At 45.1% G+C, this 17551-nt stretch overlaps 1 protein-coding gene across 1 annotated transcript; it reads left to right on the top strand.

Annotated features, from left to right (window-relative positions):
* The first annotated feature begins 6870 nt into the window (after positions 1–6870).
* Positions 6871–15915, top strand: LOC122372067. Its single transcript, XM_043348930.1, has 2 exons — positions 6871–7006; positions 14501–15915. Exon 2 carries the CDS (start codon positions 14517–14519, stop codon positions 15741–15743), a length of 1227 nt encoding a protein of 408 aa, XP_043204865.1. The 5' UTR covers positions 6871–7006; positions 14501–14516; the 3' UTR covers positions 15744–15915.
* The last annotated feature ends 1636 nt before the right edge of the window (positions 15916–17551 follow it).

The raw sequence follows: 17551 nt of genomic DNA on the forward strand, positions 1-17551 counted from the left end.
AAAAGTTTCAATGTCTGCCAAAGCTACACGAGTGACCGATCACTTTGAAACTTTCAGCAAGTGATAAGAGCAACATAATAAACAAAATGTATATATTGGAATTTCGATATCAATGACATAAGATCATGTAACAAATTTACAGGTCAGGTCAGTCAATTTTGCGACCTCCCCATTATAAGTCAATGGGAGGAAAATTGAAAGTCGCCTTTTTTTAGACGGAAGTCATAAACACTCTAAAACATGAATTACTAGTGTCTTTGACACACTGAGTATGAAAATGGCACCCGTGACCCCTTTTTATGTCCCTGGGGTCATCTCATGTCACCAATGTATCTGACTGTTTTTCGCGAATAACTTTGATAGAGGCATGCTAGAGCGATGAAAACACTTAGTTGTGTTTGGCTCGACGATACAGATCGACTGATATGCAATTTGACCCTTACAGTCAGATCATGACCTTGACCTGAGGTCAAATTTTCAAGTTACCTAACCTTTCAAGGTAAGTGATAGTATCGATGCGTCTTGACGAGAGGAACACGATGCTGGTAATAGAATGTTCGTGCAAGGTTTGAGTCAAATCTATTGCAGAAAAAAAGGCTTTAAAAAATCGGCTATTTTGGCAGTTTTTGCCCCCTGCAGGCAAAGCAAGACCGTTGATGGTAGGTCAAATCCGAGAGAATTGCTCAGAAAGAGCGTTAATCAGGCTATCAAATGCGCTTTTTCGCGGCGCTGTAGCTTTAGTAGTTTCGAGCTGTGCGTCGATTTGTTGAAAATTGTCGACATCTAACCTAAATCGGCGAATTTTGGCCTTAACCCTATTCTGGCGGGCTCCGCCGGGACAAGAAACTGGCGGGGGGGGCCGATTCGCCCCCCCCCCCTGAGATCTCGAGAACGAAGCAAGATAGCGACAAACGGTAACGGCATCGGATACGCATGGACAAGGTCTACAATTTTTACTAAGGTCATTTCAGGTCAGGTCAAAGATGACGTCACAGGGGTCGAAAAAGTCAAAATGGCGGCGCTAGATATGGAGAGTTTTTCTCGAATAACTTCGAATTAGTCAAGATAGGAACAAACTAAGGGCAGCATCGTGATCCTCTCGTCAATCCGCATCGAATGATATTATGTTGACTCGAAAGGTCAAGGTCAAAGGTTGACCTCAGCTCACGTGACCTCGAGGTCATCATGCATATTCGATGCGTCTGACGAGCTGAACACAATGAGACCATCCACGCGTCTATATCTTGTTCCTGTACGGAGTTATTGGCCAAAAACCTTTGGTGACCTTTGATGACGTCACATGACCTCACAGCTGCCCAACAGCAAAACAGACTCAAGGTAGTGAAGGTTGAGTATATGAAGTCATGTATGGTATATGGGGCCATTCCGACCGTTTTAGTGGTAAAAACAGGGAGTTGATTTTTCCCCCATGACTTATAATGGGGAGGTCGCGAAACTGACCTGACCTTAGGTCACCGATATCAAAATTCCGAGATATACAAATTGCACATACTGGTACCCTAACTAAAGCCTGAAGAGAAGAAATTGATCGGTCAAAAACTCTAGCTCTGGCGTGATTGCAAACTTTTCTGAGGTAGGGTCAAACCCCCCCCCCCCCCCACAGCAGGGCGTGGAAATCCAGGACCCCCAGTAGGGCGCGGGTTAATGTGCCCTTTGCTCAAGTTTCGATGGTAAAGACATGAACTTTTAATAGACTGGCGGCACAAGCAAATGATTTTATCGCCGGGAATCTCAGGTGGATTCATGTCAGATACTTTAGCTTTTTTAAATCATTCTCGGTGGCCCACTGCAGGAACATGCCTTTAGATCCGTGTCTTAGAGATTTTTAAAGTTCTTTGTACTATTTCTATTTTTATTGCTTTTTTCCTTTTACTTTTGTTTTATTTCTGTGTTCTTTATATTATATCGTTTATTTTATGGCTCTTTTATGGATCTCTGTATTTTAAGTGTCATCTATTGCAAATGAGTGAGTGTGTCATGTTAGTGTTCACCTTGTGTGTGTATTTTAGTTGTGATATGACTTCGCCTGTTAGTGGGCCATGAGCTTGTTGGTGATTTATCTGAATAATATATAATAAATAAATAAATAATAAATAAATCATCGGGTCAAATGGTTCTTCAATTAATTTGACAATGTCTGACCAGCAAATCAGGTTGAAGATTACAAGGGTACAATATGTGCCACTAGCAAACTAATTCATTCATTTATATTCCAAAAATGAAAAGTAAAGCTCCAATTGATGAATTGAGATAAGTTGTGCTGAAATTGAGGTGAGATGAGGGATAAGAAAAAGGCCATTGAGGGCTGCTCACATATGAGGACTCTAGAACAGATGACTTAAAGCCAGAATAAACACTGTTGTCTTAGCACCAGGAGGTTTCAGTTTGAACAGGTAGGTATCAAAACAGGCATCACACACTGAATCAGGAAATATGAATTAGAATGGTTATGCAGTGTCATAATATGTCTTCTTAGTGTGCAATTTGTCTCAGACATTTATTTTTCTGCTTAGTGGATTGAAACATTGCAGCCTCATGCAGCCTGCAATAATGTATAAAAGCAAAAGATTTTCTTGAAACTCCTTGTGCAAACGTGATGATATGTAGGTGGCAGACAAGGCTTCCGGTGAAGAACAGTGAATAAGTCATTAAGATACGTTAAATAAAAACATGACTACATACATACACATGAACACCATTGGCACCAATTGACATTGCCACCAAAGGTTCAAAATAATGAAATAACCAGTTTGTACTCACCTCTGCGTTGAATGCCTTGACTAATCCATGGCTGCTCTTGAAGGTGCTAACTATTGCAAAGAAATGAGAGCAAACTACAAACTGCTAACAAATTATGGGCACATTTTTACTCATACAAATATGAGTAATCAACAACCAGTCCTAAGCATCAACAAAGGACTTTATCTATTGCCCATCTTGTCTTCAATATAAAACACATGAAAGTCTGAAGCACTTGCAGAATTTTGACTTGCCGAACAACACTGACGAGGGACTGGGACTACATGGCCAGTTTAACTTCATAACCACAAATTGAGTAGGTGACTGATACAATAACATCTAGAGTTCTGAAAATGGTGCAATTTTTATATCAAATTTAGCAAGTGGCTTAGATATGAAAAATCCAAGTTCACAACCTTTCGATGGCCTAAGCACAACCGAATCGGATCCACCGTCCCACGTTCTTCCAGTACAATGTCAAGCTGACTTTTTGATTTCAATCAAGTCTTGTGATGTTCCTTATGTTAAATATACATGTTTTCACCAGAGCCTCATACATTTAACACAAAATTCACTAAAAACTTCAATCATGCACACAATACGCCGCCGACGGCCACCACCACGCCAGCAACACTGCGTCACTTTCGTCAACCGTGAGCACGATTGTGGATTGAATTGCGAAATGGGTTGCTGCCCTTAAATTATAACATCCATATTAGATGTAAGTTAGCCCTCACATTGCTAGCACATTGCTAACGAGATGAGCTTGTAATCCATAAATCAGGCAGTCATGTGAACATCAACTGACACCGTAAATCTTAATCCAGAATTTCGACCAAACTACACCTTTTTGCACTCAAAATAGGCATCTTTTCATTCAATTTCGGCGAATTGCATTCAATTTTAGCGATCTCTCATTTGCTTCGAATAGAGAGATCGCTAAAATTGCAATGCGCATTCGCCGAAATTGAATGAAAAGATGCCTATTTTGAGTGCAAAAAGGTGTATTAAAATTTGACAAAACATTTGAGTTCTCTACTCTACATAGGTACAGGTCTCGCGGGTTTTAGCGGTAGGTTTTGCACCTAGAAAATTTAGTGTAGGGTAGACCGGGGCAAGTCGCCCGCGAGGTAAAACGCCTCACCGATGTTTCTCAGAACTGGCAGGGTTCTGGGGAAACATCATCCTTCTATAAAACGTGCACTATATGATCATATATGAGCAGACTGGAAAGAAATTGTGATGACTCTTCGGGAGATATAGCCAAAAATGTTTTTTGAGTGATTTTATGTTTTGTTGTCAGATTATGAATCTTGGCGTTCTTTTATGGTCCACATTAGGTTAACGACTTTTATGTATTTTGAACAACTATTGTCTAACGCTTATCATGCCGGGTTGGTTCGTGTTAAATTATGTCTTACTGGAGTGCAAGGCGTTGTTCTGACCGAACTACGTGATGGGGTAAAACGCCCCAGTAGGTCGCGGGGCAAAAAGCCCTGGGGCGTTTTACCTCTTGTGTTGTTGGGGCTACCCACTTTCTAATGTTCGGTAGCTGGCGAACAGTAAGTTTCTGTGCCTTTATGTGTATTTTTCTCAGCAACTGGATGGCAAAGGAAGTATTTTATTAACATTTGCATTGCAATAATTTATTATTTGGTCTTATGAGGTAGGTGAAAAACCTGCTCATACAACAGTGTCATATGCTGAGCACCTGACAGGATGGAATGTGCTAACTTCAGTGCCGTGCCTCCAGAGGTCTAACGGACCTCTCACATAAGATTTAGCCAACTACCATGTTAAATCTTTAATCTAAGGTATGGGGCTACTTGCCCCAGGCCGTGGGGCGTTTTGCCCTGGGGTTGGGGCAAAATGCCCCATTTGCAGTTGCTTCACAAATCACTTCCTAGCTTGGAGTCCGATCATAAGTGAATCAATTTGAGGGGTGCAATTTAAAGTAAAATGTCCAAAGAACGCATTGAGCACAAATTTGGCCTTTCAGGTGATGTGGGACAAAATTTATGTAGCAAAATAAATTATCTGGGGCGTCTTGCCCCAGGTACCCTACTTCAGGCTATATCTTCGTCGTCTTAAGCTTTTAAGTGTTGAAAATGCGATCGACTTGTTGGGTAACAAGCCGGCCATGATTGTGTAAAATGGCTTCATCGTAGATCGATTAGTTTCTGAGATACAACGGAAATGTAAAAGTGCAAAACCTACCGCTTAATCTCGCGAGACCTGTACGTACGTTGATAGGGAAGACAAATCGCATGCAAAAGAATAAGACTTTTTTTAGCTATTTTGTAGCTTGGACACTGGACAGTGCAGTGTAGTTGTATCGATGTAGCTAGATGAAGTTAGATCACATATTCACTAACACCTGTGCCAGTGTGCCAACCCTTCCTTCCCTTTCTTCCTCTTCACCACCCGGTTCGTGCGTCCGCAGTTCGTTCCGGCCACTGTACTCGTATCTATGGGACCCCCCCCATCATCAGACCGTCCCCACACTCATCAGCGGCTAATGGGGACCCGTTTTTACCCAGAGCCCCGTCTGGCGGTCGTTCGGACCACAGGGGAGGGGTAATGACCGGCATCGGTCACCGGTCCACAGCCCCGAACGACGGTGACCGGAGACCATGGCGATACGGTGACCCGAGTGACCTGAGGGAACGCAGTGACCTGAGTGACCCGAGTGACCCGAGCAGCCCGAGTGAACGTAATGACTCCAGCGCATACCTCAGTTGACTCGAGTGGTCATTCATAATGGTGCAACTGAGCACGCCATCCGTTCTGCTAAACATTTGCCAGCCAGAGGCGAGGCTGAGGTTCGGAGTGAGGATGGGGAGGGAGGGCCTTTGCAATTTTTGTTTCTGTGAGAAGTAAGATTATTCGCTCAACCTGTCGCGAGACCTGTACATACCACGTTTGTTGTCATTCAGGATTTCAGCTATTCATACTAAAAAAATGCCTATGAATGTAAATTTCGACATTGGCAAATCAGGAAAGGTGGCTTTGGACGCTGCCGGGGCCGAATGCATACTTCCAAATTCCCATTTCCAAAACTCCTCAGAGTCAGAACTGACTACTGAGCCATTTGCAGCGTGCACTTATCAACTTATCACTTATCAAACAATCGTGTAGGCACAAATTTTGTCCAATAAAAGTACTTTTGGTCCCATTCTTTCCATGCAACGCCCATAGGGCTAATGTTAAAATGCCAAAATCAAAGGGGGGGGGCACGGTGCCCCGGTGCCCTCCCCGTTCCGCCGCCTATGTTCCTACGCGAGAAAAAAATGACAGGGTTTCATCGATTTCGGACGCTGCTATAGATGAGCAGATACCCAAAATACCTCATACTCAAAATGCCGCACATAGGATCAACAGCTGGGTTTTGCATCCATGATCACTCATTCATCAATGCTTCCTGCATATGAAGCAGTGCACAGAAAGCAAGCGGTAGGTACCTCATACCTAAGCCGTTTAAGTGCCTTATAGCTAGTCCTAAAAAAAACATCCGTGGATCGGCACATCAATCAGTGGTATAGGTCGGCCGACCTGCATGTCGACCATGAACCATTGGAGCCTCCAAGGGTTGTGGTCGACATGGGTGTTTTTTTTTAGGTGACCCTCCCCCTCCCCGAATATCTGACTGGGGGACGCGTCCCCCGTATGGTAACGGACGGTCTCATTCCCATACTCACCCCTCTATCCTCTATTTCTCTCCTCTTAGGTATAGGAACTAATAGGAACTTCAAAGTAAGAACTGCAACCAACAACAGCCAGCGACTGCGGTCGTTAACCTTCGCTCCAAGGCACCTGCAGCTCATCGCTATTATTACTCGAGAGTCGAGATGCAAATGACATCGGCAGATCGAGTTTATGTACGATGAAGCCACGGTACGCTCATCACTAGGAGAGGTCTCTTGCACATGGTCTGAGGCAATAACAAGACCCTGACCTCACCTGACACAGCCGCCTACCTCGCTGGCAGGTATGCGCTGAGTTTCATACCAGCGGTTACCGCCCGCTGGCCGTAAGTTTGCACCTCTCCACCATGCACGGTGCACGCGATGACCGGCGCGGTGTTGCAGACCGCCTCTGCTGAGCGGCTGAGATGTACTGTAGGGTCAGTGCACGAGGCAGTGTGAGCAACATCGAGCCAGGTGGTGGAGACGGTCGGCCGCCACTGCGTAAGCCGTACCGACGTTATTATAATTATAGTGCGTGGTTAAGTTATACGTCGTTCCAGGTAAGACCGGCTATCAATCGCCTTTTGATTTTGTCTCACAAAAGTACGAATATTAGGTACTATTAAGCAGGTATGGCCAGTGACCGTGGCTAGTACCTAATCGGCCCGCCCCGAACGGTTGCTGGCCTTTCCGATAATTATGTTATAGAAGTTACGTTATCATTCAAGCATTGCTAGCTTTTTGTCGGAAACAAGAAAAACATATTCAGAACGGTCGGAACGATGCCACGCCTAACTAATGAAGTGATTATAAAAAACCATCTCGATATAAATGGGAAAGGCAATGGGAACGTGCTGTTTTTTTATATCAAAATTGGTTAGGTATAAATGTGTTTCGGGAATAATCCCTTGAACACCATACCTATAAAGTATACCTAACTATATCCAAATACAATCGAGGTCGAACGGGGTCGAATGGTAGAGAGGTAAATTCATCGGCACATCAATCAGTGGTAGAGTGGAAAGAGTCCCAGAGCCCCCCCCCCCCCCCCCAGTCACCTCCAATTTGAATATAAAAACAAGTTCCCATTGCCTTTCCCATTTATATCAATACGTCCATGTAATAATAAAAAACCGTCTCATATAGGTATCGAGTTCATCCGTCTAGAAACTGGAAAAAATAGCAACAGTACAATATCTTAGCTACTCTGCTTCAACCTTCACTCGGTCCATAATCCATAGACATAACATTTTTAAAATAATCATAAAACAAAGGTACGTTTTCATTTATCTATCAAGTCGAGTTTAATTTAAATTTCAGCACGTTACTGACTAGCACCGATATAGGTACCGATTATACCGATCATACTAGAATGGTAACGGAAGACTCATCCGTTCCTCAGAGGCCTCTTGCACCAAACTACCTACCTAGGTAAATTCCGATTTTACCTAAATTCTCTTGCACCAATCTACCTACCAAAAAAACGCTACCGTGAAAATCTACCTGGAATTCTACCGAGCGGCATCGGAACTTACCAGTTGTTAAACTCCGACCGGCTGTTTCCTCTTGCACCGAAAGCCGGAAAGAAGTACTCGCGGAGAAATTTTTGACGGTTTGACGGTAAACGCGGGCTTCCAAAATAACTAGCAAAACCTTAGGTAAAATGATTCAATTAGTAACAATAGGCACAATACATGATAATTCACGGGTACTTTTATGTAAATTAGGCATTACAAAATGTTTAGACAATGATAAATCAATGTTTTATGAGTGAAATAATATTATTGACCAAATGCTCCATGGGTTCACAGAGGTGCTTCTCCGTACCAAGGCGATAAACTCCGTAGCAGAACAGCCAAGTTGAAGACTCACTCGTTGCCATGGAAACGAAGCTTATTTGTTCGAGTAATTTAATATCAAAATAACTTCTATCGGTATTTACGTACATGAAAAATGATTTCATAATACTAAAATGTATATTAATAAAACAATATCCATTTAATTGTTTTCTTTAGTTACTATTGTTTGCGCCCACAAATAAATCGTCGCCAAACAGCCAATCAAAACAAATCCTAAAAACGCGAGCTGTCAAATTTACCTACACTGAAAGAAAAAAATACCACCCTAGTTAGTTTTTGGGTGGTGGTCATATTTTGAACAGCCTTTTACTTATGGTAAACCAGTTTACGATCCAAATACTAGGCCCAATATCAAAGGAATACTATGCAACTACCAATGCTCATCAAAATACCATGGTCTTAGTACGGTAATATTTTTTCATCATACTACCTTGAAACTAAAGCATAACTAATAAGAAACCAAAGCTCTACTAACGCTAGTATTATCCTGGTACCGCCTACTAAGAAAAATACCACCCTAGTTAGTTTTCGAGTGGTGGTCATATTTTGAACAGCCTCTTACCTATGGTAAACTAACTTACGACCCAAATACTAGGCCTAATATGAATGTAAAACCATGTGAATACCAATGCCAGTAAAAATTACCATGGTATTAACACGGTAACTATATGTCGTCATACCATGCCCAAAAACCCACGTGATACTAGCACGAAACTAGGACTTTACTATCGTTAGCTACTCCCTGGTAATGCTTACTAATGACTTATCATGGTAAAACCATCCTTTTGTCATCTGGATACCAGCTTTGCTTTGCTGGCCAACCATCGTAAAACAATAGTTTACTATGTGACATTTATTGTGATATTACCAGTCGGTTAACAGGATCTTACTAGTCATCAACCAGCATGCTTCATATGCTGTGCTTTAGCCTATCCATGCCAAATTTGTTTATCATTACGACAGCCACTTACTGATGCACAACAGCATGCATGACAGTATCTACCTAGCAGTCGACAAAGCAGCTCTTCACTTTTCCAAAGCATCTACCTAGTAACCTACATGAAATATTTCACACATAAAAAGCATTTGGCCACAAACAAAGTTACGTCTGCACATAACCAAACAACGCGCATGAACAACAATTATTACAGTTCACTTTATCATCACAATGCAATCGGTCTCTTTTCACACAATCGTTGAATGTCGCCCTTCCAGCGATTTATCACGCAACACCTTCTCCAAGGGCATTGGTAGCCATATACCGAAGGTTCGAACTTCGAAAGCCAGCTCTGGAAAAGAGCAGGCATTGATATAAGATAAACCAATGGAAAGATTGATTGTGTGTGCTGCAGTGACACTCTATCTCCTACCCCTCCCACCTTGACTCGCAGTGTCCCGTGACCTAGCTCCCAGTTTGATGAAACAAGGATTTAAGATAAGTTGTTTTAAAAAAATGGCAGCATCTAATAGAACAGGGGATTTGTAGGGTGAGGAATTTAGCAAATTTGGGACATTAGGCCAGAGGCTGGTTCAGGTAAAATGCCCTATAATGAATTAATTGCCATGAGGTGCAGTGTTGAGTGTTGGCAATAATTCAAAAATTCTACTCTTAACCAGCGCCCCACTGGGGTATGTTCTGTAACGCACTCCACTGGGGGAGGCGGGGGCTATTTATAGAACCCCCCCCCGCTCCAACTCCGAAACTACTGGGCCGATTGTCAAAACTGAAACGGCGTCTGATAGCCCTGGAAAAACTGTCGAGCAAAACCTAATTTTATTGACCTCGAGATCACCGTTGACGTCACAGGTCAGATCAAAATAAAAATTAGCAACGTTTTGGCTTGTTAACCCTCCCCCGTATAGGGGGGGGGGTCGAACGGACTCCCCCTCGGTTTTTCGCGAATACCTCGCGTAAAAAGCGGCCGACCGCAACGAAGCTTTCAGTACCCTCGAGTTATAATCAATTTTACACCTACCCTAAAAAATGTAATGGCCCTGACTAATGACCTTTGACCTGTGACCTACTTTTCGAGACCATGTTTGGCCGGAATCGCGATTCGGCGTATGTCGGCTCGCATTTGCCGCGCGTTTGCAGTCCTTTCGTGGTTTCAAGCGTTCAAACATGGGATATGATGCTGCTCCCATGCATTAGGGTGGATGTCAAGGTCACCAGAAGGTCAGGTCAGTTCATTGACCTTTGATGACCTCGGTTTACTTTTTCGAGTTTTATCAGCATCTTTCTAGGCTAGTTTTTTTTAGCTGATTTCGAATTTAACAACCATATATGAACATTTACGAAGTAGTTTTGGTGCCTTCGTAACATGTTACGAAGCTGTCAGAGGCGGTTGCCACCTAGTGCACCTACTACGAATACCCGGCAAAACCCTTACTGGTTGACCTGACCTGACCTGACCCGACCTGGCCTAAATGCATGAAGACATCATCTATGATCATAGCTAACATGATATTCGTGATCAGTTCCCTAAAAAACCCAATAGCAGCCACGTTTTACGACGTTCTAACAGGTCCCAGTTTTCCCCACTTTTGGGTCATTGACCTGACCTGGAAGGTCAACCGATGACCTAGGACCGACGACCTAGGATAAAATTGGGTACCATCGGCTTTCTCTCGTCACGGGCAGCACGCTCGTTTTTTCCGCGAAGCTCTAGCTCAATCAGGGGCGAAACGGCAAGGAGGGGGTTCAACGGACCCCCCCTTAAACGTTCGTGGCTGAAAAACACCAATACGGGCGAGGGTTAACCCCCACCCTACTGTGGGGAGGGCTATTCATAGCCCCTCTCGTGTTTACGCAAATCTTTAAAACCGCTGGACGTATCAAAACAAAGCTTTTAGGACCTTCGGCTGCATCAATTTATTTGACACCTTGTGCACTAATAAAATTTTCGTAGCTACTATAGATCGGCCGGAAATGACGCCAGAGTGACATCATGTTCGGCCGATTTTGATGCAAAGCATTGAACAACGGTAATCGCTCTCAAGATCTGAGTTTTAACCCGGCAAGCGGTGGGCCTCCCGGCTACCTTCCGCGCGGTGGGAGGGGGGGGGGGATTTTTGACCCCCCCCCCCCGAATCTCCGAAGCTACTATGACGGATCGGTAAAATTTAAATGGCGTTCGATAGCCTTGTTAAATTTGTCGAGGGAACTTCAATTTCATTGACCTCGGGGTCACCGATGACATCACAGGCCAAGTCAAAGATAAAATGTTTCACCGTTCACGGGTCTTTTAAGGAATGCGCTGCAACATCGAGTAAAGGGCATTTTGTCAAAAATCAGCGATAGGGCGTGAGTTGCCTATTATACGAGCATATGTTGCTATTGGAGGTCACTGATAATACCAGGTCCGATCACCAAGGGTCAGCACATGAACCTATCTTTACTAAGTAGGGTTGTGCGATGCATGTTTTATGGCCAATTTTTCATATTCGCCTCAATGGTGTTGGTTATAAGACCATCAGGGACGGTTTTTTGGTCACTTTCTGGTGGAGGTCAGGTCAATGTCAGGTCAAAAAGGTCAAATTTCAGGTCAAAGTTGATAGTTTCGCATAAAATTGGTATTGATTCGATGCCACTCGTCACGGCGAGTCTAATGGTGGTCTTTGTTTTGCGCTTTGTGGTCTAGAATTGCCAAAATCGAGTTTGAAAATTTGACGTCATTAATTTTGAACAGTTTTTTTTTGTTATAACTTGGCAAAAAGGAGTTATCGATCTAATACTTGGAATGTGAATAGAAGTCCATAGTGGCTATTACATATATTCCGTTTGTTTCGAAAATCGAAAAACTTTTGGGATTTTTTTGGCTATTATATCTATTTCTTTTTATTTTTGGGGTCAACTTCAAAAACAAAATCGAGAGAACAGTATAGTAGCCCTGGTAATTCTACACATTTCATGTCTTGAACATTTTTATGCATAATCAAATTTATAGACCTGACAGCTCTTCCCGCGAAGCTTTTTTTTTGGTCGACAATGGCAGAAATGACGTCACTCCGACGTAGCGGCCAACTTATCATAGCCTTTGGAAAAAAAAATTTGGTCACAATGTGCAAAAGGGTACTGAAAGTTTGGTGAAGATCGGCGCAGCGGTTCTGGAGATATATCGAAAAAAACTAAAGATGGATGCAAAAATGCCCCCCCCCCCCCCCCACCGCCTTGAGGGTTAAGCTAGATCCTTTTTTTTGCATGGGTGGACTCTACAGGGCTACCAAACTGATTTCGGACTTTCGAAATGTTGAATATTTTGAAAATTATAAATATAAAAACTCAGAAATTGTATTTTTTATTTTTTTACATATACGTTTCTGAATGAAAAAAAGCAGAATATGACCACGTTTCCATGGGCATCACTGATCCGGATCAGTAAAAATGGATTAGCTAATCCAGTATAGTTAGACAATATATGAAAATGAAAATAAGGGATTAACTGATTATATAAGCCTAATCCACTTGGAATTATATCATGTAACGAAGAGTTCGAGAAATATAATACGATTTAAGTTTGCTGATCCGGATCAGTGATGCCCATGGAAACGGGGTCTATATGTGTTTGAACACATATGCGTTGAATATATGTGAACTTCATCTGACAAACACCTTTTTTGTTGAAAAATGTCAACTTCAAAATTTGACCATTTTTGACCTAAAGTGACCTGACCTGACCTCAGCTATATTCAGCTAAAATGGCCTAAACTGACACATACAACACTGATTTCGATATATATGGCCTACATGAACCATAAAACATGTCTCACGTCACCGATGCACGATATAAAGCTTTCGTGACCTGGGATGAGATGGCCTTGACCTGAAAAATTCGAAGTACAAGTTCGGTACCCTCAGGTTATGTTACGCATATATTCACGAGTGTGCAAACAAAAAATGAGCCTGATCTGATTTGTTGGCCGGCGCCCAGAGTGCCAAGACGCTGATATTTTTACTTTGACCTGACCTGTGACGTCATCGATGACCTCGAGGTCAATGACATTAGGCTTCGCTCAACAATATTTCCAGGGCTACCAGGGGCCGTTTGAATTTTGACAATCGGCCCAGTAGTTTCGGAGTTAGGAGCCCCCCCCCCCCCCCCACTGTAACGTGCTGTAACGTGCTGTGGGGCGCGTTAGAGCACATACCCCAGTGAGGCGTGGGTTAACAAATAAAAAAACACGTTGATTTCCGACGCTGGGAAATGCCCGCAATGATACCCACCCCACCACCCTCCCCCTACCCGGTCCAACAGGGTCTCAAGGAAATTCAACAACATGAACCGAAACAAAGGCTGCGATCTTTGCTGGAAATGGCACTCGTGAGATAAGTATTATTATGCTGAAGATACAACGACTTACTTGTTATTTCCGAGTATCCTCCACCGTCAGCTACGCTAACCACCCACACAATCACCGTTCAAATATTTAAAACCACGGAGCACCTTCACAACGCCGGCGCGCGGCCGGAACTGACATGGCGGCGCCGCTGCAGCAGAGTCAGACGCACGTGGATTGTTAGTAAGGGTGTAGTGTTGTCATGGTGTTGCCATGGTATACCTTACCATAGCAGCAGAAGCACACCCAGGGAACTGTTGCAAGAAATTTCTGGCCTTTCGTCCATAAAGCTATTAATTGCTCAGGGTCTCAGCTAGTCCTTGGATGACGCTCCTTCCAACATATCAAAAATTGGCAAACACCTCTATGGAAAGGAGGAGACTTGATCGCCGAATTCACCTGCTGGATCCGCCCGTGGAAAGGTTGATTTTACTATGGTAGGGAATATTAGCTTACGAGGGTATCTACTAGCCTCAGGTGGTTACCACCTTGTAAACTGGGGTACAAAACCACCCCTGATAAACGTAACCATGGTAATATCAACATGTCAAGGCAGGATAGTATTCAGCACCATAGTAGGCTGGTAGTAATATGATGGTAGGCTGATGGTAAAATTTACCAAAGCTAGTAACTTAGTAAATTGATGGTAAAAACTTTTTTCAGTGTAGGTAGGTAGGTAGGATGGTGCAAGAGAAATTACCGCCGTAGGTAGTTTTACTAGGTAGGTATTTTGCCGATTCTACCTAGCTAGGTATTTTGGTGCAAGAGGCCTCTGGTCTTTGATTTGTAATTTTAAGTATGAATTTAAATTTTAAGTTCAAACGCGATTGGGCAGCGCGCTGCTTATATTTATTTCAGAGTCCGATTTTCGGCAATGGAGGCTGTCCATACGCACCGCTGGAAGTCATCGACTGCCTACCAGCGGCCGTTCCATCTGGTTGTCCCGAGTCTGTTCGTCGCCTCTGTGGGCGCCTTCTGCCTGCTGTTGGTGGTGAGTGACGGACCGACACTCACCTGGAGTCTACTGCCGGACCCGACGCGCGTCTCCGCTCCCACCGACGACTCGACGGGCCCCGGCGGCGGTGGGGACGGGGGCGGTCTGCACGTGGCAACATGGCGGCTGGTGGAGCCGGCGCTGCCCTCGCACGCCTGGTTCGCCGGCGACCCGAGCTGCGCCCACCTGGTGACGCGGTTCGCCCGTCCGGGCAGCCTGCCGGACGCCCGTCTCGCCTCGTACCACCGCTCCGGTAACACGTGGACGCGCTACCTGCTGGAGGCCGCCACCGGCCTGGTCACCTGCGGACCCAAGCACGACGCCGACGACAACGAGCCGCTGCCGGTGGTGGGGCTGCCGTCCGTGGCCGAGGTAGCCGCCAGTCGGCGCGCCGTCACCTCGTCGGCCGAGCTCCGAGACGCCGGGTTCATCGCCGAGCACGTGTCCCCGCTGACGCGGACCTGTCTGGTCGGCAAGACGCACGCTTACCCGCCCACCTGGCGCCGGTTAGAAGGCACCGATACCTCCAACCTCACCCAGCGGATCCGCGAGGACTTTGGCGGCAACATCAGCGACCCTCTGGCTGCGCTGGCGGGGAACAGCACCGGCTACCCGCTGCCGGCCATCCTGCTGGTCCGAGACCCGTTTCGAGCGCTCATCTCTCTGCGCCACTTCACTGCGCGCAGCAGCGTGCACCTGCAGGAGAGCCACGCCGCTCCGGCCGCCTTCTCCGGCACCAAGTGGCGCCGATTCGTGGACACCCAGAGCCACTACTGGGCCGAGCTGGCGGCCGCCTGGGCCGAGGCGCCGCAGCACACCCTGCTGGTGAGCTACGAGCGACTGGCGGCCGCGCCGGCTGCCCAGCTGCGCCGCATGCTGCACTTCCTGGGCGTGGAGCCGTCGGCGGAGCGGCTGCGCTGCACGCTGCGCCACGCGGAGGGCGCGTTCCACAACGGTGCGCACCCGGTGGTGCCAGACGACAAGGTGTTTGACGTCAGCATGCGCCGGCTGGTGTGGAGTAGGATACGGCAGCTGGACGAGCTGCTGACCAGGAGGGGCTACCAGAGGCTGCCGCTCGAGCAGTACGCATTCTTCGGTGCCGTGTGATGGATGGGTGATAAGGCGGATTGTGTTTTACTGCTTTATTTTGTTTGTTGGTTGAGCATATTCCTTGTTGCCTGTATTACTTGTACAATTGCAAAGCTCACTCCAAACAAAATGTGCAAATGTACCTATGTCAGGCGCGCGCGCGCTCGTGAATGCTGTGCGGCGGGGGAGCGGGCAGAGCGGGAGGGGCCCAGCCGCTCCTGCCGGCGGCTGGGCACGGATGGGATGTGATTGTGACCAGTAGGTAGCGGCGGAACACCTTCAATTAAGGGGGGGGGCACTGCCGACTTTTGGTCTCATTCTTTCCATGCAACGCCCATAGGGCTAATGTTAAAATGCCAAAATCAAAGGGGGGCACGGTGCCCCGGTGCCCTCCCCGTTCCGCCGCCTATGATTGTGACTTGGGTCCCGATTTTGTACAAAGGGCCGCCGCGTGTGGTGCACGCAAGTCATAATAGCATTCTTTGGACATGGCGACGCCTGACAGTCGCCCGGTATACATATACTTATTCTATGTTACAGCTCTATAGTCTGTTCCATATCAAGTTTGCAGTCGGAGTTTCTTCGGCAGATCGCTCCTCCGCTCAAGAATTTGCGTCTTATGTAAAAGCTGTAGGTATATACAGAAATATCGCACTGAGGCCTCTTGCACCAAACTACCTACCTAGGTAATTTCAGCTTTTACCTAGATTCTCTTGCACCAAACTACCTACCAAAAAACGCTACCGTGAAAATTTACCTAGAAATTCTACCGAGTGGCAAAGAACTTACCAATTGTTAAAATCCGACCGGCTGTTTTCCTCTTGCACCGAAAGCCGGAAAGAAGTACTCGCGGAGGAATTTTTGACGATTTGACGGTAAACGCGGGCTTCCAAAATAACTAGCAAAACCTTAGGTAAAATGATTCAATTAGTAACAATAGGCACAATACATATTAATCCACGGGTACTTTTATGTAAATTAGGCATTACAAAATGTTTAGACAATGAGAAATCAATATTTTTATGAGTGAATAATAATATAATTGACTAAATGCTCCATGGGTTCACAGAGGTGCTTCTCCGTACCAAGGCGATAAACCTCCGTAGCAGAACAGCCAGGTTGAAGACTCACTCGTTGCCATGGAAACTAAGCTTATTTGTTCAAGTAATTTAATATCAAAATAACTTCTATCGGTATTTACGTAAATAAAAAATGATTTCATAATACCAAAATGTATATTAATAAAAACAATATCCATTTAATTGTTTTCTTAAGTTACTATTTGTTTGCGCCCACAAATAATTCGTCGCCAAACAGCCAATCAAAACAAATCCTAAAAAACCCGAGCTGTCAAATTTACCTAGGTAGGTAGGTAGGATGGTGCAAGAGAAGCTACCGCCGTAGGTAGTTTTACTAGGTAGGTATTTTGCCGATTCTACCTAGCTAGGTATTTTGGTGCAAGAGGCCCCTGCTTTCAGCAGGGCACTTCGGCTGCAAGCTTGAAACGGAACAGAGTATAGTGGTGGTGACAGTATACGACGAATATAAATTATGAAATACACCACATTTGGCCCGTCGGGTAAAAAAATGTACCGATGTCGAATGTTCTGTGTCGTGGGAAGCACCCGGATATTTCATATCAGTGTGGAATCAGTAATGCTGTCTACCAAATCTCCATCCATGAGTACTGACGTAAAGAAGCAAGAGAGCTAGCTACATATTGCCTTTTATATGTCGATGGAATTGGAAACAACCTGATAGGTAAGCCGTAAGTGGAACACCAGACGAGATATCTAACCCTCGCCGGACCATATAAGTTTTCTACA

This window comes from Amphibalanus amphitrite, unplaced genomic scaffold (genome assembly GCF_019059575.1).
Source record: "Amphibalanus amphitrite isolate SeventyFive unplaced genomic scaffold, NRLGWU_Aamphi_draft 001311F_arrow, whole genome shotgun sequence".
Lineage (NCBI taxonomy): Eukaryota > Metazoa > Arthropoda > Thecostraca > Balanomorpha > Balanidae > Amphibalanus > Amphibalanus amphitrite.